Source organism: Diorhabda sublineata, chromosome 6 (genome assembly GCF_026230105.1).
Source record: "Diorhabda sublineata isolate icDioSubl1.1 chromosome 6, icDioSubl1.1, whole genome shotgun sequence".
Taxonomy (NCBI): domain Eukaryota; kingdom Metazoa; phylum Arthropoda; class Insecta; order Coleoptera; family Chrysomelidae; genus Diorhabda; species Diorhabda sublineata.
In genome coordinates, this window is record NC_079479.1 from 9,431,331 (window position 1) to 9,458,659 (window position 27,329).

A 27,329-nucleotide genomic window follows, 5' to 3' on the forward strand; every position below is an offset into this window, starting at 1 on the left:
ACAATCGATCCCAAAAATAGTATCATTCTAACGAAACAACTTTACGGGCTCGCGTATCTATGGTTGCTTAACTTGAGAGCATGTTGCAATTTGTCCTTTCAAACTAGGAATGTTCTCATCCTTCATTAGGTGCTCCGAAAAATTCAGTACGATGGGTCATCATGTGACTGTTTAAAAATCGTGAAAAAGTCTCAAATTACTACCGACCACCGAACCATTTTTTGAAGCCTGGGAACAGAAAATAATCCTAGATGGCTAAATCTGTCGTATAGGGTGACAGTTTGAAAATCGTGAAAAAATCTTTTGATAATAAACTACTATTGACTGAACTGAACATTCTTTTAGTCCTTATCCGAAGAACTAGAACCTTTCCTTATAAATTGTTCAAAGTGATTGGTCACTAACTTCAGAAAGATCTGATTTCGGTTCTGAATTACTTAATTGCAGGTGAAATTTTCAAAGTACTAAAGTAACTAAAGCAATAAGTTTCCTTAATCCCAATAAGATTGACAACGATCCAGAACAATCCGTGGAACTGAAGTCTTGACATTTTCGTTGACTGCAAATAGATGCAACGCCACTACATTGGAAGATATTTCTTCTAATAATTTCTCACGACATTGCGACAGCAGGAAGTTGACTTTCTGTTAATAAGAAGATTTTGGTTGAAAATTTTTAAAAAGAATCACTTATAGGCAAAAAATTGATGTACGAATTCCTGCTCAAGATATGGCGCAGCACAAAAAGATAAAAAATCCCAAGATTAGCTGGAAACTGAGAAAAGAAAACGAGAAAAACTGAAAACAAAAAACCCTTGAAGCATCAAAAACAACTTGCAGCATTAGAGTAAGAATTAACCATCCTAACCTAACCTAACCCCAAACCATCAAGGATTTGTTACAAGTCCAGATCCACCCCGGAATAATTAATTACAGCCAATTAATTCTTCACCAAGTGTTTGTGACTAGAACTGTAACGATGGAGATACACTTTTATAATGAATAGTAATGTTCTAAATTTTGGTACCTACAACCTTTTATCAATTTTGTTAACGAGTGTTTTGTGCGCTAAAAACTCGCGACGAAAACGTTGCAAATCCGCCACGTGCTCGCGGCGCGTTCGTGTCCAATTCGTAGCGCGTTCGCGTCGCATTCGCAAAACAGTAACAACCCGGTTCCATTCTCTTAGACACGCTATCAGACTAGTTTATTTCATTAATATGAAACTATATTCACTAGTTCAAGAAAATAAAACATCCCTCTAACTGTATGAGTTGCTGCGCTCATGGGATCCCTGGAATAGGCGAGGCTAAACTTTTATTACTGTGACCTGACTTCATAAGGGCGTACATAGTTTGTCTTTTGGTGTTTAGAATAACACTTTTGTAGTCTTCGAAATGGAAATTATCAAAAGAGACTATTTTCAATTTAGAAGGTCATGTACCTCAAAATGGTGTTAATACTTATGAGTTTTAAATATAGATTTCATAGTGATGGCAAAGAACAGGCATTCGGATTTCAAACGATAATATGAAATATCATTTGTTAGTCAAAATTCTAGCCATCATTTCGAGTCAAATAAAATACCAACTCTATATTTGCTTTAAGATACGATGGTAACCAGAAAAGTGTATGTAACATAACTTGAAGTTCCATTAAATTATAGCTTTTGTATACAAACAATAGGATTAGTATTTAAGAAAGCATATACACGCATAGTGTGTCCTAAATAGTCTTGACATCCAACGACTAGAGTAGTCAGATTATTGAAACCACTTTATTTATTTATATTTTTCGCTTAATAAATAGCTTTTTGCAAAGTTATATGACTCACTTTTATGAAAATCGTTTCCACTGTTGATAACATTGTTGAAAATTTCGATGCTGTTCGTTTCCGTCTTCCACATTTCCCAAGGGCCGCCTCAGCAGCGCCATTTTACATTTCGGGAACAAGAATAAGTCGCAAGACGCTAAATCTGGTGAATGAGGTGAGTGGTCTGTCACTATAATTGAGCGAGCGCTTCGTCGTGATGAAAGATTCACCTGCTGCTTTGTACCAAATCCGGTCGAACTCCGGTCACGCGAGCTCTGAGACGTCAAGAAACTTCAACGTAGAATTTCCCGTTTCATATCTGGCAGCGAGGGACAAATTCCTTGTGAACAATGCTCAAAGAATCAAAGAAACCAATCAACATTTTCTCCACATTGATTTTCGCGACTTATTTGTTCCTTCCTTGTTTTATAATTTGAGCTACACATCCACAGGACTTGTCTTCAGTGATGAATCGGTTGAGAAAGTCTCTTTTTTTTTCTACTTCCAACCGATCCTCGCAGAAATAAATCCCGTACTAGATTCAAAATCTTCTGTACGATTTTTGCACATAATTTCTGTCGATCTACCCAAGCCCGAATTGGTTTAACATTTTTATCAAAACTCATTATCGACGGGCGTCCTGCTGATAGGTGATCAACCTCAACTAGGGTTCTAGTTTCCGAAAATTCCTTAAGAGAATGTATTACACGATAGAAAATTGCTCTTTCGATACTGGAACCTTCGGGTGGTGAATATATTAAGTACTTATCGGTCTAACCTCGTATTTTATAACTACTTTGACAACTTATCTAAAAGCACTAAAACTATGACACACTAAATATGTTTTTATTACAAAATTAATTGAATTTAATAAATTAAGAAATGCAGTTTCCTTGTTACATAATTTATGAAATTTGATTTAATCAAAAAATTAATTTTGCTAATTATGGGGATCAATAATGCTGGTAAAGGAGTTTCATCATCAAATGCGCGCTGCAACCATAAAAGAATTTGTCGTGGAATTTTAAAATGAAGTATTGCCAGCTCGAACTCCTGTAGTTTCGTGTTGGTACCTCATAACATACAAAGTGACCCTCGTAGAGTTCTTTATATATTTCGCGGAAAAATCCATTGAAAAAATTACACATTGCAATTATTTATCGTTCAATGTACCAGATTGAGAAATGAGCTGATCACTTAGCTATAGATAATCCAATGATTAAATTTCAAAATAAAACATTTCAACAAATTTCTGAATACGAACAGAAAATTACAACTTCCGGAGAATCGGTTGAACGTATCGAAAATAAACAAAACAAAAACCTATCGAAAACATAACGAAACAAAATAAAATAACAAGGTACAGAACAAAATCCTATCGAAAACAAACAAAAGACTAACCAAACAAAACAAAATAATGTACAGAACAAAAACCTATCGAAAACAAACAAAACCAAATAACAATGTACAAAACAAAAACCTATGGAAAACAAACAAAAGCCTAACCAAACAAAACAAAAGAACAGTGTACAGAACAACAACCTATCGAAAACAAACAAAAGACTAACCAAACAAAACAAAATAACAATGTACAGAACATAAACCTATCGAAAACAAACAAAATAAAATAACAATGTACAAAACAAAAACCTATGGAAAACAAACAAAAGCCTAACCAAACAAAACAAAAGAACAGTGTACAGAACAAAAACCTATCGAAAACAAACAAAAGACTAACCAAACAAAACAAAATAATGTACAGAACAAAAACCTATCGAAAACAAACAAAACAAAATAACAATGTACAAAACAAAAACCTATGGAAAACAAACAAAAGCCTAATCAAACAAAACAAAAGAACAGTGTACAGAACAAAAACCTATCGAAAACAAACAAAAGCCTAACCAAACAAAACAAAATAACAATGTACAGAACAAAAACCTATCGAAAACAAACAAAATAAAATAACAATGTACAAAACAAAAACCTATGGAAAACAAACAAAAGCCTAACCAAACAAAACAAAAGAACAGTGTACAGAACAAAAACCTATCGAAAACAAACAAAAGCCTAACCAAACAAAACAGAATAACAATGTACAGAACAAAAACCTATCGAAAACAAACAAAAACATAACCAAACAAAATAAAATAACAGTGTACAGAACAAAAACCTATCGAAATCAAACAAAAGCCTAACCAAACAAAATAAAATAACAGTGTACAGAACAAAAACCTATCGAAATCAAACAAAAGCCTAACCAAACAAAACAAAATAACAATGTACAAAACAAAAACTTATCGAAAACAAACAAAAGCCTAACGAAACAAAACAAAATAACAATGTACAAAACCAAAATCTATCGAAAACAAACAAAATAACAATGTACAAAACCAAAATCTATCGAAAACAAACAAAAACCTAACCAAACAAAACAAAATAACAATGTACAGAACTAAAACCTATCGAAATCAAACAAAAACCTAACCAAACAAAACAAAATAACAATGTACAAAACCAAAACCTATCGAAAACAAACAAAAGCCTAACGAAACAAAACAAAATAACAATGTACAAAACCAAAATCTATCGAAAACAAACAAAACAAAATAACAATGTACAAAACAAAAACCTATCGAAAACAAAAAAAACCTAACCAAACAAAACAAAATAACAATGTACAAAACCAAAATCTATCGAAAACAAAAACCTAACCAAACAAAACAAAATAACAATGTACATAACAAAAACCTATCGAAATCAAACAAAAACCTAACCAAACAAAACAAAATAACAATGTACAAAACCAAAACCTATTGAAAACAAACAAAAGCCTAACGAAACAAAACAAAATAACAATGTACAAAACCAAAATCTATCGAAAACAAACAAAACAAAATAACAATGTACAAAACAAAAACCTATCGAAAACAAAAAAAACCTAACCAAACAAAACAAAATAACAATGTACAAAACCAAAATCTATCGAAAACAAACAAAAACCTAACCAAACAAAACAAAATAACAATGTACATAACAAAAACCTATCGAAATCAAACAAAAACCTAACCAAACAAAACAAAATAACAATGTACAAAACCAAAACCTATTGAAAACAAACAAAAGCCTAACGAAACAAAACAAAATAACAATGTACAAAACCAAAATCTATCGAAAACAAACAAAACAAAATAACAATGTTCAAAACAAAAACCTATCGAAAACAAAAAAAAACCTAACCAAACAAAACAAAATAACAGTGTACAGAACAAAAACCTATCGAAAACAAACAAAAGCCTAACCAAACAAAACAAAATAATAATGTACAAAACAAAAACCTATCGAAAACAAACAAAAGCATAACCAAACAAAAGAAAATAAAAATCTACCTCAAAAAAAGGATTTTAAAGCGCTAAAAGGATTGAACGGATGAATGGAAAGCTTGAAAAGAATACATATAGAAACTGTTTATGTTTCTAAATGTTTTTGATTTTAGGTCTATTCTGTTTTTTTATAATAATTTTTAACTTCAGTCTTTATCAAAATAACGTCAACGTTAATTTTTATCTTTTAAAAATTATCAAAAATTTTGAATCAGAAGAGACCTAAAATCAAAAACATTTAGAAACTTAAACATATCAAAAGATTTAAGAAATAAGAAATTGATTACATTATATAACGACAATTTGTTAAATTATATTAAGAAGAATTATCATCCTATCAATGTCTGTTAACTGTTATGTTGATTTAAATGACAAATGTTTATATTTATGTTGACAGTTCAGTCCATTAAGCCCTACAAGTTAGTCCATTTAGCTTTGATATTGATTTCGTACTGATCCTTAACGAATCCTCGCATATTTAATTAATCGTTTAAGGTCCCTTAATCGCTATATTTCCGGAATTTCCCTTTTAGTTTCCTTGTCACTAATTGCACAATTCGAACTTTTTATTTTGATTCACTATCAATACTCCAAAACTTTTCTTATTCATTTCTGTAACTAACTTATTTTTTTCTATAGTTTTCCTAACGATTGTCACTTTTTTAAATTATGGTCTTACTCCGCAATACACTAAGAGTACCCTTGTATTTCATCACAACATATTAAACATTAACATTTCGATTCTTAACCATAACTAATACATCAATTTCAATTTTTTTTTGAAATTTTCTAAAATAACTTAGTGCGTATCCGTATGAAAGCCGTCGTCTTGTCGGCGACAGTTATTGGAAATATTAGATTCCGTATTTCATATTTACTTATTTCAAATTATCGACATTCTCCGATAATCACATTTAAACTTGTTTGAGGACGTTTTCCAATCCGTACACATAAACATTAACATAGTAGAGAGCAATGACTACAAAGTTAAATTTCAATAAAAACAAAGAATCCCAGTGGTACACCTGGGATTAGATTTGGAAGATAATCTAAATAGAGTAGGAGCTAGTAACTAGCAGAAAAAAACAGGAAACGGAAAGTTGTGATGGAAATTATGTAGAATGATCAAGAGTAGACTCTAAAATTGTCATTTTCGTGCCTCTTCTGCTGCTGATAGCTGGAAAGGTATGACACCGAATTTATTGATGAGTTTTTGTGTTGCACTGAATATGTAACGATGTGTTGATGGTTGTATCTCGATTTTCGAATACTGTTTTGTGTTAAGTCATTCAATACGGAGAGCGTGCCGGCGCGCTCTTCGATTCCTTACCTACTGACGGTGCGCGTGTCTTCACGCTATCCTTTCCCTTCATCGTGCCGGCGCGCTCGTTTCCCTTCACTTCACCAAACTATCCGTTACAACCAAAGGACTTGTACTCTCGTGATTCTCGAGGAGACGGTGTACAATACGCCGTTTACTGTTTTAAAATCGGACAAGTATGCCTTTTTTTGATTAAATTTTTTATTTTCATTTTTCGTAGATTTTACTTTTGTTAATTTTTAAATTCCACCTGTATATAAGTAAAATCATGTTGAAAAACAAATATGACAACTAAATCGTTAACATAAATTGACATTTTTTTTAATTAAAAATATAAAACTATTTTTGTTAAATAACTTGTAAATTGAACTAAACATTTATTTTTGAGACCATTTTGAGAATTATCACCATTTTTAAATTCTTTGTTTTGTTTTTTTTTAGTTATTTTTTAACTTTTGGGATATATTTCTCCATAAAAAATTTTGTTTTTACTTTTTCTGATTTTACTTTATCCCATTCTAACTTTTAAAAATAATAACGTTTCTATATTTCTCAGTGTATTTTTGTTCATTTTTTAATCGACTTTTAGAAGTTAGAATACGATATAATCATGAACATTCCTCAGAGAAAAACTCCTGGCCCGGCTTGTCCAAATAAACCCCCCTTGTGCTTAGTTGACTGTAAACTGTCATGAAAATATGGAGTTGTAATTTCAGTAAATAAGTAAGTTTGAAAAATTGTGAAAAAATATAAAAGATTGTTTATTTATAACTTTCCTACAACAATTTTATTTGATTGACAATAAAAAAAGTGAAATATGTATATGATTTTAAATAATCGTTAACGTAATTAATATACACAATTACATTTTTTGAACCACTAACGGATCAGTTACAAGGTGAATCACGAAGTTAGGCTGCCTGTACACAGGTGAACTGATCCCTTTACCACTCACGGAGAGCGTGCCAAGACGCACTCACTTAAGTATCGGAAATAGGGATTTTTTTTAATTAAAATTAATGTTAAATCAAATAGATCAAAATGGCTGTCGTATTGAATGGGTTAAGTTTGGTAGCCGTTGAAAAATCAGATAAATACAGGTGAAACTATTGAAAGCGCGTAAAAAATCTGTCTAGTAACAACAGTGTATGAATGGTGTATTTAAAATTTTCTACAAAAACAGCTCACTGGCAAGGTTACGTCGGCCCCCCTTCATAACCTTGAGTCATACCATATCGGTCAGCTTTATTGTTACTACATACCTGTCACACCGTTTCGTTCAGTTCGCAATAAACAATTGAATAATGAATGCCAGCATACGGTGGAGAAACTGGCGATGAGTACAGTTGGGTACAAGGTAATTTCAATGAATCCATTTTAATTTTTTTAAACTTCGATATATAGCGGTTATTTTAATTATTATCGATTTCGTTTTTTTTTCGTGTTTTGACCGTATGTAGCTTAAAATATTTTGTTGATGTATAAAGATTGCGATGCGAGTAGACTTCTTAAACATGGGTTTTGGAATTTTCCATTATATTTGTGGAAAAATTTGCTAATAACTTTTGTTGATTTAATAAATACCATAAGGCATCCAATGTTGTTGATGTTATAACATTTTCGGTCGTTCATTAACATTTATTATCATTTTAAGTAGTTTTATGTTACTTTATTTAATTTCTAATTATTTACTGTCATTTCTTGTTTGTTCTTGTTATTTCTGGACACCTTTATCACTTTGTGTCGTTTCTTGACATATTTTTTTTATCATTATCCGTTGCATCTTAACATTTATATGATTTTAAGTAGTTTTATCATATTCTTCAATTTCCCACCTTTTTTTGACATTTTATATTATTTTCTGACGTTTCTCATTGGTTCTTCTTATTTTTTGACATTTCATATTATTTTCTGACGAGTCTCATTGGTTCTTCTTATTTTTGACATTTCATATTATTTTCTGACGTTTCTCATTGGTTCTTGTTATTTTTTGATATTTGTTATTATTTTTTGACATTTCTCATTGGTTCTTGTTATTTTTTGACATTTTATATTATTTTCTGACGTTTCTCATTGGTTCTTGTTATTTCTTGGCATTTTATATTATTTTCTGACGTTTCTCATTGGTTCTTGTTATTTTTTGACATTTTATATTATTTTCTGACGTTTCTCATTGGTTCTTGTTATTTCTTGGCATTTTATATTATTTTCTGACGTTTATTATTGGTTCTTGTTATTTTTTGACATTTTATTTTAATGTCTGACGTTTCTCATTGGTTCTTGTTATTTTTTGACATTTTATATTATTTTCTGACGTTTCTCATTGGTTCTTGTTATTTCTTGGCATTTTATATTATTTTCTGACGTTTCTCATTGGTTCTTGTTATTTTTTGACATTTTATATTATTTTCTGACGTTTATTATTGGTTCTTGTTATTTTTTGACATTTTATTTTAATGTCTGACGTTTCTCATTGGTTCTTGTTATTTTTTGACATTTTATATTATTTTCTGACGTTTCTCATTGGTTCTTGTTATTTCTTGGCATTTTATATTATTTTCTGACGTTTCTCATTGGTTCTTGTTATTTTTTGACATTTTATATTATTTTCTGACGTTTCTCATTGGTTCTTGTTATTTTTTGACATTTTATATTATTTTCTGACGTTTATTATTGGTTCTTGTTATTTTTTGACATTTTATTTTAATGTCTGACGTTTCTCATTGGTTCTTGTTATTTTTTGACATTTTATATTATTTTCTGACGTTTCTCATTGGTTCTTGTTATTTCTTGGCATTTTATATTATTTTCTGACGTTTCTCATTGGTTCTTGTTATTTTTTGACATTTTATATTATTTTCTGACGTTTCTCATTGGTTCTTGTTATTTTTTGACATTTTATATTATTTTCTGACGTTTATTATTGGTTCTTGTTATTTTTTGACATTTTATTTTAATGTCTGACGTTTCTCATTGGTTCTTGTTATTTTTTGACATTTTATATTATTTTCTGACGTTTCTCATTGGTTCTTGTTATTTCTTGGCATTTTATATTATTTTCTGACGTTTCTCATTGGTTCTTGTTATTTTTTGACATTTTATATTATTTTCTGACGTTTATTATTGGTTCTTGTTATTTTTTGACATTTTATTTTAATGTCTGACGTTTCTCATTGGTTCTTGTTATTTTTTGACATTTTATATTATTTTCTGACGTTTCTCATTGGTTCTTGTTATTTCTTGGCATTTTATATTATTTTCTGACGTTTCTCATTGGTTCTTGTTATTTTTTGACATTTTATATTATTTTCTGACGTTTCTCATTGGTTCTTGTTATTTTTTGACATTTTATATTATTTTCTGACGTTTATTATTGGTTCTTGTTATTTTTTGACATTTTATTTTAATGTCTGACGTTTCTCATTGGTTCTTGTTATTTTTTGACATTTTATATTATTTTCTGACGTTTCTCATTGGTTCTTGTTATTTCTTGGCATTTTATATTATTTTCTGACGTTTCTCATTGGTTCTTGTTATTTTTTGACATTTTATATTATTTTCTGACGTTTCTCATTGGTTCTTGTTATTTTTTGACATTTTATATTATTTTCTGACGTTTATTATTGGTTCTTGTTATTTTTTGACATTTTATTTTAATGTCTGACGTTTCTCATTGGTTCTTGTTATTTTTTGACATTTTATATTATTTTCTGACGTTTCTCATTGGTTCTTGTTATTTCTTGGCATTTTATATTATTTTCTGACGTTTCTCATTGGTTCTTGTTATTTTTTGACATTTTATATTATTTTCTGACGTTTCTCATTGGTTCTTGTTATTTTTTGACATTTTATATTATTTTCTGACGTTTCTCATTGGTTCTTGTTATTTCTTGGCATTTTATATTATTTTCTGACGTTTATTATTGGTTCTTGTTATTTTTTGACATTTTATTTTAATGTCTGACGTTTCTCATTGGTTCTTGTTATTTTTTGACATTTTATATTATTTTCTGACGTTTCTCATTGGTTCTTGTTATTTTTTGACATTTTATATTATTTTCTGACGTTTCTCATTGGTTCTTGTTATTTTTTGACATTTTATATTATTTTCTGACGTTTATTATTGGTTCTTGTTATTTTTTGACATTTTATTTTAATGTCTGACGTTTCTCATTGGTTCTTGTTATTTTTTGACATTTTATATTATTTTCTGACGTTTCTCATTGGTTCTTGTTATTTCTTGGCATTTTATATTATTTTCTGACGTTTCTCATTGGTTCTTGTTATTTTTTGACATTTTATATTATTTTCTGACGTTTCTCATTGGTTCTTGTTATTTTTTGACATTTTATATTATTTTCTGACGTTTATTATTGGTTCTTGTTATTTTTTGACATTTTATTTTAATGTCTGACGTTTCTCATTGGTTCTTGTTATTTTTTGACATTTTATATTATTTTCTGACGTTTCTCATTGGTTCTTGTTATTTCTTGGCATTTTATATTATTTTCTGACGTTTCTCATTGGTTCTTGTTATTTTTTGACATTTTATATTATTTTCTGACGTTTCTCATTGGTTCTTGTTATTTTTTGACATTTTATATTATTTTCTGACGTTTATTATTGGTTCTTGTTATTTTTTGACATTTTATTTTAATGTCTGACGTTTCTCATTGGTTCTTGTTATTTTTTGACATTTTATATTATTTTCTGACGTTTCTCATTGGTTCTTGTTATTTCTTGGCATTTTATATTATTTTCTGACGTTTCTCATTGGTTCTTGTTATTTTTTGACATTTTATATTATTTTCTGACGTTTCTCATTGGTTCTTGTTATTTTTTGACATTTTATATTATTTTCTGACGTTTCTCATTGGTTCTTGTTATTTCTTGGCATTTTATATTATTTTCTGACATTTCTCATTGGTTCTTGTTATTTCTTGACAACTCATGTTGTTTGTGATTATTTTTCCAATTTTTGACATTTTCTGTCATTCCGTATCGATTTTCTAGGCATCTCTTGTCATAATAACCTTTTTATAAATTGTTGCTTAACGGCTTGCATAGATCTACATAAATTTATGTTTAATCAGAACTATTCGCTTCTTTAGTTTAAATTACCTCTTCAATACTATTTACAGTAAACGATACAAAGAAAAATTCAAAAATGAGAGAAAGATATAACTTTGTTAAGCCGACGATGTAGCGTTCGAGTTTATAGTTGTGGGTTTATGTTTATTAGTGGTGCCTTCTTGTTTATCTGAAAAGTATAATCCAGTCTTGAGGCGATATACAACTCCTTTTGTTTCTCAATAATAATAATTATTCCCTCGGGGTTATCGACCCTGACTGTTTAATTGGATACTAACTGTTCTGCAAATACCAGTGTCAGTATTTGATGTTTTGTTTCCTATAGAAATAACCGACTGTATCATTTTTAAGACATATTAAATAAAAACAATAAAAACTTCAATCCCCACCTCTTATTTGGTCAATTTAATAAAATTAACTCGCGTTGTTGATTTATTCACATGCTACTGTTCAGGTTTTGCGAAGAGATGATAGAATTTTTAAATACTGTCCAACGTACTTTTTCCCAGAGTAGTCTAATCTTCATGACAACCACGATCACGAGCTGGTGCACCCCTCATATTATTTACAACTGCCAGATTCGGTTCTTCTTGGGCTGTTCATACCTATTTTTGAGTGCTTTTAATTCCAAATCTAACCAGACGTATTATTTTTGTAAATTGGATACTTTTGCGGTTAATTGCATTTTATGGGTTGATGTCTTTAATACTTTTTCATGTACCGTTTCCATTTCGACGTTTACTGATTGTAGTTTGTTTTTTAGAAAAATCTGTTGATTGGATATCCGAACAGAAACTTAAATGTTGATGAAAAATTTTGATATAAAGATATTTTGATTTTATATATAGGTTTATGTGATTATCGGCAGAGGTAGCTGGGAAATTACCGAAAGGGGTAGTTTTTACCATTTTATATAATTTTTTTTATACAATAAACAAAAAATGAAATGATTAGTTTGATTTATCGTCAAATTAGATCAATTCATAGATTTAGTGAGGAAGATATTTTCGATGAAATTTCATAAGTTTTTCACCACATGAATAAATGTTATTAATTTATGGAAAGAATGGAAAATGTAATTGAGAAATTACCAAAAAATGTACTTTTAATCATTTTATACAATTTTTCTCACACTTCATCAAGAAATACAATAAAATAATTGATTTATACTAAAAAAAACATCAATTTATAACACTCAAATGATTTTCCAAAAATAATAGGAGAATCATTCAATTTCTAACAAAAAAATGTTTAATTTAGCTCAGTTTATACATCTAGAAGAGAAGGTAGTTGGAAAATTCAGTTGGAAGTAATAGTTTATATAAAATTTTATCAGTTTTTTCATATTTTCATCAAAAATAGGAATTGAGGTTATTAATTTATGAAAATAGAAGAAACGTTAGCTGGAAAATTATCGGAATGGGATTTTTCTTAATTTTATACCATTTTCCTTTTAGTTTAATCAAAAAGTACAATAAAATAATTGATTTGTGATAAAAAATCATCAATTTATAGCACTCAAATGATAGATAATTGAAGAAAAAGGTGGTTTCGAGAATTTTTCATCGTTTTTCTTTAGATTTTCCAAAAATAATTAAGGGAATCATTCAATTTCTAACAAAAAAATGTTTAAATTAGCTCAGTTTGTACATCTAGAAGAAAAGGTAGTTGGAAAACTCAGTTGAAGGTAATAGTTTATATAAAATTTTATCAGTTTTCTCAAAAATAGAGATTAAGGTTATTAATTTATGGAAATAGAAGAAAATCTAGTTTGAAAATTACCGAAATGGGTCTTTTTCGTAATTTTATATCATTTTCCTTTCACTTTAATCAAAAAATACAATGAAATAATTGATTTTTAATAAAAAAAATCATCAATTTAGATCAATTTATAACACTCAAAGGATGGATAATTGATGAAAAAGGTGGTTTTGAGAATTTTTTATCGTTTTTATTAGATTTTCCAAAAAAAAATTACGAGAATCATTTGAAACTGAACTAAAATCTAAAATATCAAAAATTAAAAGAAGTAATATTTTAAATCAAGTACTTTGTACTGATTGCGACGCTATTTACATAGGACAAACATCTCAGTATAGTGATAAAACTGTCTTTTGTTTCAGGCTCATCGCAGGAATTGATGCCGACTATTATGGGAGCATTTGATGCTATAATAGGAAGCGAAACGAAAGAAAACGAACTCGATTTAGACTCGAAAACCAGTACACCGAGACGTAGTCATCAAATCAGTAATTTCGCTAATTTATCTCCATACGTACAAAAAGTATTGTCCAACGTACCTGAACAGGAAATAAGTAGAAAGTTTTCTTCGGAAGAAACTTTGGGACCAAAAAGATTCAATACGAAGAGTACCTACCGTTCATTCAGGTCTCCTGACAAACATATCAATAAATCCAACGAAAATTTGGAAATTATATCAACTAATGTCCAAAAGATGTTGTCGAATCTTCCTGATACCGAGCTGGTAATCAGCGCTAGTAATTTAAATCTAACGAGAAACAGTTCCTATTTATTTAACTCGTCCAGTAGAACGGAGTTTCTTAAACAGATCCTCGCTAATGGAGAAAAAACCAGCGAAGAACCGAAAACAAAACAGTTTTTGTATCATTCGGACGGTGCTGCTAGCGGTAATAATAGTGATAGAATAGATGCAGACGACGTTAAATGTTGTGCTAGTGAACATTTTGATAATTGTGATAATTACGATCAAAAACCTTTAGGAAGTTATTTACACAGTTCACAAGGTATCGCTTCAAGAACGCCAGTCGGAAGGAAAAATGTAGGAAAATATTTACAGGTAATTTCATTCAAATATTTCTCTTTGATAGTTTATAGTCTATACCACTTTGTGGCATGATTTATTAACATGTTGTTCTCAAGAACACAATCAAAAAACTGTAAGTAATTGATTTAATTTTTAATTCCGGATGTGTGGTATTGCGTTTTCTAAAAAATAACATGCATTTAGTCTTTTCAAGTGAAAATTGTAGACCTGTGAGCTTGGATCAGTTTTGTAGTTGGTTTAAAGTATTTTAACACTTTGAGCCCCGGTGCGTTCCATAGGCCCGCAACTGAACTTTTTCCAGGTCCAAAGGACTGCACGACGTATTTTTTTTCTCAAACTTGTTCCTTGGCCCCATGGACTGTATTTAAATGTGCTTTACAGTTTGTTTGGACCGTCCTGGGCTCTTGAAACATTACCCTACACTTGGTCCCATTTGATTTTTTTCCATGATTCTCAATTTCACTGTAAACCAATTACTGTTCATGTTGTTTTCTTCAACATAATTAGAATAATATTTGACTAAATTTTTTAATCTATGTCACTTTCACGTTACTTTGATCCCATATAATATTTCTTAAAACACACCGCACATTTTGTACACTTTAAAGCATAAATCATCTTTCAAAGCATAGAAAACCAAATTTAATCAAAGAACTATGATGAAAATATTTATTTCGAGTGAAAAGTGCAAAATATTATGTTTTTTTAGACCCTCCGGGCCTTGGGGAAAGGTTTAGTGGTAATCCATATCCCATATAGATTGTAAAAACACAAAAAAATTTTTTGGGCTCATGGGAAAGTTTATCAAGTTTGATTGGAGCTCAACGTGTTAAATGTGTTTATGAATCGATTCGATGGAGAATATCACCAGATCGTGAACATAGAATCTGCCTTTAACTAGTTTTGAGTTTAAGGTTTGATGATCTCTAAGGAGTTCCGTTTTTTGTGAATGACTTTCTACTTGGTGGACTGCCCAGACTTTCTGATCCCGTACACTCCTATTCCAGTTCTGTCTGCTGCTTCAGATCCATCCGTATACCATTTAATGGAATTCCTGTTCATTTCTTGTATGGTGTTTTGGTCCTGGGTTAGTCACTATCTAGGTACGAATTTTCTTTGACAATTCCATCTCTCAACATTCTAAGTGATGTTTTTCCTACCACGTTTTCCAGAGCTATGTGGAGAGGTGGGAGATTTAGAATCGTTTCTAGAGCAGCTGTTGGGTACGATTTCATGACCTCGGTTGAACATAACCATGCGAATCTTTGTACCTTTGAGAGGTTGTTCCTTGTGGTATTCATACTAGTACTCCAAACTACTGCACCATATGTGATGATTGGTCTGCACGCCATCAGGTTTTTTATGGCTTTGGGGATTATCTTTTTTTCATGTTTGTTCTAGTGACAAACTTCGTGGTATAAAAAATAAAATTTCGGAATTTAAACTTTTTATTTGTTAATTAAGTACGAATTTGAGTGCGAAATTAATTATTATCAAGACAGGGATATCTTTCTGACTTTCATACGAATTGGGCAGCGTTCCGAAACTAAAATTTTATTTCAAATGCATGCATACAATTCGTGTACCGTGACTAAATAATAATTGCGATAGTTTTGAGGAAATGATGAGAAATGAATCTATATAAGTTTGGTCATCTGTGAAGACTTTTACTTTTATACCAAGTTGATGATGACAGTGACAGGTTCCGTATGGACAGGGGTATGGAATTTCAGAGTAATTTCACTTCTCAAGTGAAAGGATGCTTATTCATTGAGAATAAATGCAATTTAAATCAAATAAATAAAGTTTATATATAAAAATTAGTTGGAATTGTCGTCGTTGATGTAATGTTTGGTATGTTCAACGGGATAGCTAAACTTTTATCATCGTCCATATGTTCTCTACATCGGAATTTCAACCATTCATTCCTTGGAATAAGATTTAAAACTTTATATTTGAAATTTAACAATCTTTGGACATTTATTTGTCAATTCGTGTCGTGCTTTACTTTCATACTTGTATACGAAGATGGTTCCAGAAGTACCCGCATCAACAACAACACAACACAAAGAAAATACAAAAATTTTGAAAAAAACTACTTACATACTTTTTACCAGCTATGTACATCAAGTTTGATATTCTTTTTATATTAAGAATCGTGAAGCTTTTCAATATAGCCATTAACTACCGATCTCAGAGACATTTTTTTAAATCTAGGAATAGAAAACAATCCTAGAGGGAAAAATCTGGCGAATAGGGTGTATGAGGTAGCAATTCAAACTTTATTTTATTAATTATGGCAATTGCAATAACGGATTGGTGAGCTGGTGCATTGTAGTGATGAAACAACACTATCTTCTTAACCAAATGCGGCCGTTTTTACTCGATTTATTCGTTCATACGTTACAATAAGTTCGCATAATATTCGTCGTTGATAATTTTCACTTTCACGAAATGAGTCAATGAAAATTATCCCAACGCCATGACCCTGGAACGATCTTTGCTTTCTTTGGAGCCGGTTCTCCCTTACCAGTCCATTGTACACTCGATGGAAACATCTCCAAGATGCTGATTTTGAGCAAAAGCAGCACCCATCTTACCCACAGCTTGCTCATGTCCAAATTTGCACTTTCAATCGACGATAAATCAGGGGATTTTCTTCAACATTTCTGGAGTCGTCAACTCATTTGGTCGACCAGTGCATTGCTGGTCTTCGCAATATTTTACTGTTGATAACGAACGAACAATCTCACCCAAGGTAGAATCTAGTTCAACTTTTATATTGGTTGTGCTAAATCCTTTCAAATAATAGTATCACAAAACGATAACCAATTTTTCCGTGTTTATAAATCCACTGAAAACGTTCACTATTGATGACTGCCAAATAAATACTAAACAACGTGGTGTCTTCAAACTTGAAACTTATGCTGTATAGATTATGGTATTTTTCAAGGAACTACCGCCTTCTCTAGATCAGGCCAGCTACTTTTGGTACCATCCTCGTAAGTTGTAGGGAAAATAACCTTTAATCGAACAACCTAATAAAACTTTTTCCTTGCAATCTAGATGTATCTTCTAAATATAATTATGATAATTACTTTGTTCTTGTGTAGAGATAATCTTCTCAGCTATAAATTGGGGTCAAAAATTTTCATTTCCCTCATGATAGTTACGTTTTTTATCTATCTAGTACAGTTATTATTATATAACTTATTCGATATTGCAAATACGGATTCAGGAAATGTTTTTTTATATAATTGTATAGAAGTGATCACTCCTGCTACACCTGCTAGTTGTAGAAAACGACATCAAATTACGCAACATCCAATTGAATTTTTATCACAAAACAGCTTAGCTTCGATTTTCTGCCTACTTATTTATACAACAAGTTTTATTATATAAAAAAAGGCATTTGAATCGATTTTGTCGTAGATACAGTTTTCATAATAATTAATGAGAAACTTTGGAAGCCGTACGAGGATAGTATGAAAAGTCTACAATCATTTCCATGACAGAAATCTGCAAAAAATAGATTATCAAGTTCTTCATTACTGAAGTATTTTACTTATCAAATAAACAAACTAAAATTTTCTCTGATCTTTTGAAATATATAAATACTAATCTCCAAATTTCAAATAAATCGAATATGCTTTGTATAGCTAAAAATAACTTTTCTTCAAGCAATACCAATTAATAATTAACGAATGAAATAATTGTAATCGTACGCTCTGTATAAATAAAACATCTCGATCAAGAAATATAAATTTAAAAAGTGGGGAGGGCAATTAATGATTCCAACAAAACTCTTAACTTCGTCTCTACTTTTCATTGAATAAGAACCACTCTTTTCCGTAGCCCTTACAGGGTGTTACTTCGTCTCTGGGACAGGTACAAAACTGGAAAATAATTAGGGTTTGTTTAGTGAAATTCCAGGTAATACTCTTAATGAATCACGAGTTGTATCATGTACTCTAACTACCTTTTCGTTTATCTAAAATATCGCACCCCATAAATGAACATTATCAACCCCAAAATTGATGGCAACAGATTCAAATTTTTTCTTCATTGGGTCAGGTACTTTTGGGACCATCCTCGTAAGTAAGAATCATAATATTTTGTTTGGTATCTTTTTATGAATCATCTTTATATCAATATTCTATTTTTATTGATTTGTATTTTTCAATTTTTTATATATAAAAGTAAATTCAGAACTATCGGGTTTGTCCTTATTCATATTTAAAGTTATTGAATACAAAACACATAAAATGTATAACAAAAAATGATGTAAGACGGTTTAATTTCCGTATAATTTGTTATTATAAACATAAACTTATGGAAAACAACATCAAGAACTATGTAAACTTATCACATACTTCGTGTAAAAAGACTTCTAGAAAGTACTAAAGTTGAATACACCCTGTATTTCCTTTTTTTGTTCTTGTAGTATTCTAAGTATCAGACAACACACGTGTTGGTATTATCTCACGAATATCTTAATGACACAAGCTGGATACACAACTTTTGTATTTATTTTGTTTCTTTTTGTCTTGTAATGTTTGAATATCCTTGCGATTATAATTAAAAAACAAAGTGTTCATTGAAGTGTAATTCAAAAAACATTCATGTTATATATTTTGAGATACAAAAAAATTACAAGCAAACGCCCTTTTTGCAAGAAAAACTTTTCCACAATGACATCATCGTCCTACAGCGTACGAATCACCGTCAAACACAGTCTCATAGAAGCTTTCTTGAAAATGCTCCTTGTTATTAAAGAATAAGCGCGAAGGAATTAAATTTTCAAACGAACGCTAGCAATACAATTTCCTTTACAGGTTCCTAGTGAAAATAGTGTAGGAAATACCAGTAGCACGACGTCTTCAGAAGTATCGAGACCCGTGTCTTTAACTAGCTTAGGCTCCTGCTCTTCTAGTGGTAGCAGCGGCCATAATCAGCCAGGCTCAGCGTATTTAGCATCTGCGGAAAGCTTGGATAGTGATCCCGAACCATCAGGAAGTCAAGGTAATCATTATTTTTTATTACAAATACATTTTCAATACGTGCAATTTTAACTCAACCTCAAATAAGAGGTTTGCAATTTTTTCATTTCAAGGCTGGTATTTACATTATTTATTCATAGAAAAATGGTTTAAAATATACATTAGGGAAATTACATCGTAACGTGGATGGTGGGTTGTTGGCACTGATCCATGTTTGACACTTGACATTAGAAATATTGGAATTCAAATGTCATTTCTGTAAGTGAAATTTCTGATGAAGAATTTCAATTGTGGGGCGTCATACCGCCATAAATAGTCTACCACTTCATAGAATGACACATAATAATTTTAATACATTAAATCATTCATTGGAATTTCTGGAAACATATTCATACTGAACACACCGTTTACACTAACACTCACAATTACACTGTTTCACGCGCGTTTCTGTTTATTTTTACTCTCTGAAAACGATAACTTGGTTTTCGAAACGCGCGTCAGTGTAATTGGTGTAGTAGTGGTGTAAACAGTATATTCAATAGAAACCATCCATTCATTTTAAGGTTAGGTTAGAAATTTCTCTATATTTCATGGCTATATAGGGTGTTTCAAAAAAAGGCGATCCCGTCTCTAGGATGGAATATTGGGGTTTGCTCAGTAATAAAAAAATTTCGTAACGCCATCCGTATTCAAGATAAAGGGCGTTGAAGAAAAAAAATGTGTATAATATAACCCCTATCCTAGAGACGGTACCTCTACTCATTATAATTTATTGTAAATATTATATTGAAAATTGAAATAACCTCACCATCTCATGACCGAACAATGCACCTTCCTGTCAGCTGTCATAATGAAACTGTTGTTCAGAAATACCAACCTATTACAGAAAATTACCGAAGGTCATTTAAGAATAGTGGACTCCATTCACAGAGAAATATCATATATTCTTATTTACTCGGAGCAAATTTATTACAAATTATACTTTACTATTATGAAATTCCTTATCATTAATATCTTAATATGACTATCGATAATTCTTGTACACGTTCAGTTTAGATGCCTTCACATAAAGATTTTATCCGGTTCGGTTTGTGTGAGTCAGCATTTGTTTTTCTTTTTATTTTAATGGCGAATAATTCTCAGCTAGCGAAGATACCTATTTTCGTCGACTTTTCTTGTGGTCCCTCCGGGCTATACACATGCATTTTATGCAATGTGCACATCCATAAGCGTACCAAATAGGATATATATATATATATATATATATATATATATATATATATATATATATATATAATTTTGACAATCAAGCACTAAACTGTACTCTTTATTATATATTCCCAACTTTCGAATAAGTATATACACTTCATCAGAGACTGAAATTATGATTAAAAAAAAATGTAAAAAGAACTAGATTTAGGAATTTTGGAAAATTATCGACGTTTCGGCTACTAATTTGAAGCCATTATTAAGAAAGGGGTGGAGGTAATAATTCTATGGAGTTCGACTTTTTGGGGGGTTTTGGAGGAAATGTTATTGGCAGGATGTTTCCAAGTTGATAATAATCTCTGGCTATCGTTGCTTGTGTTCAGACAGTTTCGACGTTTCTTTATTACGAAAGCTTCTAGAATGATGTTGGCTTTGAAGGAGGGAAGTGGGACGTCAATTTTGGTTCTATCGAAATCGATTATATATGTATAAGTGTTCCTTTGCCTTGACAGAAATACACTTATTTGTCTGGCCAATATAAAAACGGGAAATTTCATACATTTCATGGTGTTTATTGGATATTTTATCTTTGATCGATCTGATTAATAATAGAGTGTATAATTGAGTTAGAAGATTATGCAAGCACCGTGGAGTTTGAAGATTCTGCAAATTAGACCTGTCCAAACCAGTTGAGAAGGTAGGAGGAGCTGGAGATGAAAATTTTTGGATACTTCTAGAGATTTGGGATTTGTTGTAACCATTTTGAATAAATGTTTTTTCTGAATATCGATTTTAAATGGTCGACTGGGCTCGTAATTCAACGAGATGATGATGAGACTGAGCGTTGAGAAGACGATTGGTGTGAGTTGATATTTAAATTTTCAAAATTCTAAACGTTTCGTCTCCCACTTTGAATTCGTTTATTAATAAGAAATCCTGCGTACTCCACCCCTTTTCTTGGTCGATTTCCAATCCTCAATCTCCCTATTCCAAGGAATTTCATCGATTAAATGAAAAAGATTGTACAAACTTGTTTATAAAAACTCATATCTTCTGAAACGAAATTTTCATAATACGAAGCTCACAATCTAGTGATACCAATTCTAACGATAATATCTATTCTTCTTTACCATATTTTCCAGGATCAGCAGATAGTGGTATTGCTGTACAAGAACAATCAATCATAAGTCCTGAGTCCAGAGTACTTCACGAGGTTTTGGAAACAGAAACTGTGTACGTAGAGGATTTAAACGAAGTCATAACGGTAAGTTTCTTATTACAACTTCATGTACTTCACATTAGAAAGAGTATATCTGAAGGTACAACTCCAAAACTTATTTACGCAGAAAAAATCAGAAGAAACATCCTTTTTACCTCATCTTTGATCCATTTATAAGTCAAAACAAGTTTAAATCTGCCGAAGCATGTCTGCATCAGTATCAAAATGGATTGAGTAGAGCAATTCATGATAATTGAATTATTTCACTCAAACGTAAATTCAGATACACACAAGCGACATTTGTCAAAAAATCGTTACAATTTGTAGACAAAACCTTGTAAAAACCTAAAAAACAAACATAAAAATAACTAAATAAAGATACAAATAAAATAAAATTAAGTAGAAGTAGTAAGTAGAAGACACTTTCCAATAAATATGCCCTGAAATTATTGCGAATAGCGGATTTTAATTGGCAAGGGATTGTGCATTTTTTGCATTGTAAAATATTGAGCCCTGAACGTGAAGTAGGTAGATGAAGATCGTGCTCCTTTTCTACCATCGAATAACGTTTACAGAAAATAGGAAATAATAAAAGCAGGTGTTAGGGCTCCCCATAATCTCCCCGGATAAAACAAAACTCATTGATCCATTACATGCAACGTATTGCTTCAACTGTACCATAAAGAATGATGTTTTAATTGTTCGATTGATGAAGATGAAAAATAATAATCCAACCAGTCGCTTTCTTCCAAACACTCTTCACAACGTACTGCGAATCCAGGTTTACATCCCAAAAAGGCGCTTTTGGTTGTTCGGTAGAATAATTCATTTTGACATGCTGAAACCTGGACAAACTGTTAATACAGATCTTCATTGTTAACAATTGGATCGAGGTAACTAATCTAAAAGTCAGTGATTGAATTTCTATCTATTTCCATCACTAGAATATTTTCTTGGTGGCAAAAAATTCCAAAATGTCATCTTGAGATATTTTACTCAAAAACCTTTTGATTTCTTTAGGTCCAACACTGAAAATTTGCACGTATGAAGGTAAAATGTTGTTAATAACATTATGAATTGAAATTTATAAACAAATGATTTGTTTGAATTGAATTTAAAAAAGCCTCATTACTTTTCATTTTTTCTTTGAATTTATTTGTTAATTTGAAGATTGATTTTGACTTTTTCAACTATATACTTTATTGGCGCCACATTTGTAGATGCGGGCGCAGCTCTAAAATATCGAAAACACTTTATTTCACTCGAGAGTGGAGGTAAACAGACTAAATAACTGGTTAATCGAATGATTACCAAATTATAATTTCGCAAACTAGAATGATAATTTTCGAATTTCTTCCTCCTACCAGAATAATTTGAATGGTTATTTTTAAACACATGACTTCATATTTAACATCGACATAGGTATCAAAAGCACAGAATAAACCATGAAAGAGATCATTTTGTTTGTCTTATACAGGGTGTCCCACGATGAGTTAAAACTATCTGTATACGAGTATATGGCAAAATACTCGATAGTAAAATCAGGTTCTACCGGAAGTCCACTTTGAATTTGGTTTTTTACAATAAGAACACCCTCTATAATAATACATTTTTGATATATACGTAAAATTTTAGTATACTTTTGTCTAAAAACTTTTTTCGAAAAATGCATACTTTTTGAGTTATTAATTTTTTTGTAACAAATTTAACAATTGCAGACCATTATAAATTATTTTTTTACGTGGATACCCTTAAAGATATGAAAATGGTTTCTGTTCGGTTGCTTTTAGCAAGGTCAGACGTATTTGAATCTATGTTGAAAAATTTTTCGTTTTATACAGGGTGTACATAAAAAGTGTTTAAAGTTTAATTTCATAAATATCAAATTTCTTCATTTTTTTAAGTAGAACCACCCGTTTTTTCTATTTTAATGCATTCAAGGGTGAAAAATAAGCAAATTCATGTATACTTTCCAATAACTAAACCTCACCGTTATCCAGATATTAAATGTATTCTGTAAATTTATACCACACCTGCATCTCTAAAAATTTACAGAAAACACTTAATATCTGGATAACGGGGAAGTTTAGATATAGGAAAATATACATGAATTTACCTTATTTTTCACCCCTGAATGCATTAAAATAGAAAAAACCGGGTGGTTCTATTTAAAAAATGAAGAAATTTGATATTATGAAGTTAAACTTTGAACACTTTTTATACGCACCCTGTATAAAATGAAACATTTTTCAAGATAGATTCAAATACATCTGACCTTACTAAAAGGAATCGAATTGAAAACATTTTCATATCTTTAAGGGTATCCACGTAAAAAAATAATTTATAAGGGTCTGAAACTGCCAATTTTGTTACAAAAAAATAAGTAACTCAAAAAGTATGCATTTTTCGAAAAATGTTTTTAGACAAAAGTATACTAAAATTTTATGCAAATTTCAAAAAAGTATTAATATACAGGGTGTTCCATTTAAAATAACAAAAGTACAGTCGACCGGTTGTACCGGTCATTATTGAAAATATTTTAGTTGAAAAGATGGTATCCGAAAATCGATACGTAGAAATTTTCATAATTTCACTATAAGTAATTTGCCATATATATAGATAGTTTTAACTCGTCGTGGGACACTCTGTATATACTATTCGTGTTTAGTTCATAAAAAAATCATATGAAAAAAAAAACGAATAAAAATAGGTGAAACGCGGAAACATATTAATGATGACTACTAGACAATAAACAAAAATTTTATAGAAATAAAAGATATGAAACAGAAAAAATAAGGTTATACAATGTAAAAACGATGTCAAACCCCAAGTAAAATAAACAGAAATGCAAAATAAACATCCTGACACCACAGAAAACACATACTTAGGAACGACAGAAAAGTTTCTGGTTGCATTTTCAATCAATACTAATACTAATTCACAATAACATTTTTCGAAATTAAAACTAGAGAAGAAGTTTTTCAACGCAATCCATCTACGCTGACGATACTGATATTCCTGCTAAAGACTGTAGTTTTCAAAGGGTTGTACAAAAACTCAAACTCACCCTGCAAGCTCTCGTTAAGTGCTACAAGCAGAATATTCTAACACGAAACCCATCGAAGATCCCTACTCTTTGAACGAATACGCTGCTCCAGTTTGGTGTAATCTCAGTCTACGCTAAAAAAGTCGATGAGAGGTTATGTATGACCAGAGGATGCATGAAATACACATCGCTGCAAAAAATGTAGGCAATGGGAATTGCGCCTCATTCTCCAGAAGAACTACCGTCGTTTAGAAGACGAAACAGGAAAGCAACAAGAAACAAGCGAGAATTAATTGTACCACGACCTGATTATTTGTTGGTGTGCCCACACCTACACCTTACATAGAAGAATATCTACGACAGATTTGACATATGACATTTGACAACGCATGCAAAATGTTTTTACCTTAATAGAAAATATTTTGAAAAACAATAAAGGAGTATCCAATTATCAATATTTGTTTTTATTTGCCTATCTCGTGTACCCTTATTGTAAAAACCAACAAAAGTTCTTTGTACAGCTTTTTAGACTTTTGAATTAATAAAAAATCATAAGAAAAACTTGATACGATTCTTTCCATTATTAAATACGTTTATAAATAAATAAACTAATAATTTATTCATAAGTGGGCGTATCATTTAGAAGTAAACTATTTTATCCAAGTTTTTTATGCAAATCAAGACCATATGGACGAAGTATTTGACGGACGATGTAGGTAGAAGCCCCGAGTTAAAGTATCCGTTCTTTGATTCAATTCTAGATAATTTTGTGTCGCCCACTTTGAAATTGCGAAAGGTTAGTAATGTAAAACAAATCTTGAATAACGTTTACTTATTGAAATATGCAACTCCATCTATTTTCCACCAAATACGTATTTGAACATCCATCTGTTTACATTGCGTAAATTACTTCATATATTCAGTCTCTACTCGTGTACGTCAGTCGGCGTTATGCTACAACCACGTAAACATGTCCACCATTATTGATGCTCCCGCCAAGTATAATTCGTTTTCTACAGGCTGACGGCCATAATTATAAAAAACTTCATGAGAAATTATGTTGTGCGTGAATGGTGTGGAAAGTTTAAAGATGGTCGTAATGATGATGAAGGGGACCAAGGAGGCAAATCGTCGTCTCAGATGATTTGGTTCAACGAGTTGACAGAATGTTTAAAGAAAACTGCAGATTCAACATTAGTGCTTTGTCTATGAAATTTTGCAGAAGTTTCAAGGTCTGATTTGTACTATATTTGAATTCATTGGCGGCAACTTTCTTTGAAGAGTGTTATTTCTTCATATATTCACTCTCTACTTGTGTACGTCAGTCGGCGTTATGCTACAACCACGTAAACATGTCCACCATTATTGATGCTCCCGCCAAGTATAATTCGTTTTCTACAGGCTGAAGGCCATAATTGTAAAAAACTTCATGAGAAATTATGTTGTGCGTGAATGGTGTGGAAAGTTTAAAGATGGTCGTAATGATGATGAAGGGGACCAAGGAGGCAAATCGTCGTCTCAGATGATTTGGTTCAACGAGTTGACAGAATGTTTAAAGAAAACTGCAGATTCAACATTAGTGCTGTGTCTATGAAATTTTGCAGAAGTTTCAAGGTCTGATTTGTACTATATTTGAATTCATTGGCGGCAACTTTCTTTGAAGAGTGTTATTTCTTCATATATTCACTCTCTACTTGTGTACGTCAGTCGGCGTTATGCTACAACCACGTAAACATCTCCGCCATTATTGATGCTCCCGCCAAGTGTGAATTACGTGAAGGGTGTCGAAAGTTGGAAGATGTGCGTGATGAAGGGGGCCAAGGACGCAATGACATGGTACAACGAGTTGACAGATTGGTTAAAGAAAACCGCAGTTTTACCATTACCGCTTTGTCTATGGAATTTCCAGAAGCTTCAAGGTTTGTTTTGTACTCTTTGAAGAGGGTATTGAAAAGCTTGTCCGCAGATACGACAAATGTGTTAATCTTTTGGTTTAAAGGCCCTCGTATATACAAAGACACTTATTAGTGACGATAAAGTTCACGAAGTTAACCTCGAAATTCGAAAAGGGTCATTAACAATAGTCGGCTAATTAAAAAACAAACACGAACTCGAGGAAATGAAATATAAAGAGGGTCCGCCACGGCACTCTTGATCATTATGGTTGTCGTTTCGAGGTTCGTGTCAACTATCTAATGACATAAAAGATTAAAAAGGAAGTTACGTAGATATTGTAGACGTAGACTAAAAATACACAAATAAAATTGTGTTTAACGAACCAACCTTAATTTGTTAATATCTTCCTCTGTTGAAAGTTGAAAGGACCTTAATTGGGAGGTTTAAAAATTGATAAACTGATTTAAATAATTATGATTCTACAGATCCTTTTTGCTTTTCCTAAAGGGTATACACGAAATACCCTTATTTCATTTGTATGTGGGA

At 31.1% G+C, this 27,329-nt stretch overlaps 1 protein-coding gene across 8 annotated transcripts in view; it reads left to right on the top strand.

Moving 5' to 3' along the window:
* LOC130444997 (uncharacterized) overlaps positions 1–27,329 on the top strand; it is a 111,708-nt gene that overhangs the window by 59,316 nt on the left and 25,063 nt on the right. For 5 of the 8 annotated variants that reach the window (XM_056780429.1, XM_056780432.1, XM_056780433.1 and 2 more), the window contains exons 2-4: positions 13,731–14,425; positions 19,249–19,435; positions 21,765–21,886. In XM_056780429.1, the coding sequence (XP_056636407.1) occupies positions 13,731–14,425; positions 19,249–19,435; positions 21,765–21,886 (1,004 nt within the window). Of the gene's footprint in view, positions 1–7,776; positions 7,874–13,730; positions 14,426–19,248; positions 19,436–21,764; positions 21,887–27,329 lie in introns of those variants that run through there. The other 3 variants (XM_056780431.1, XM_056780430.1, XM_056780428.1) reach the window with 2 other exon arrangements.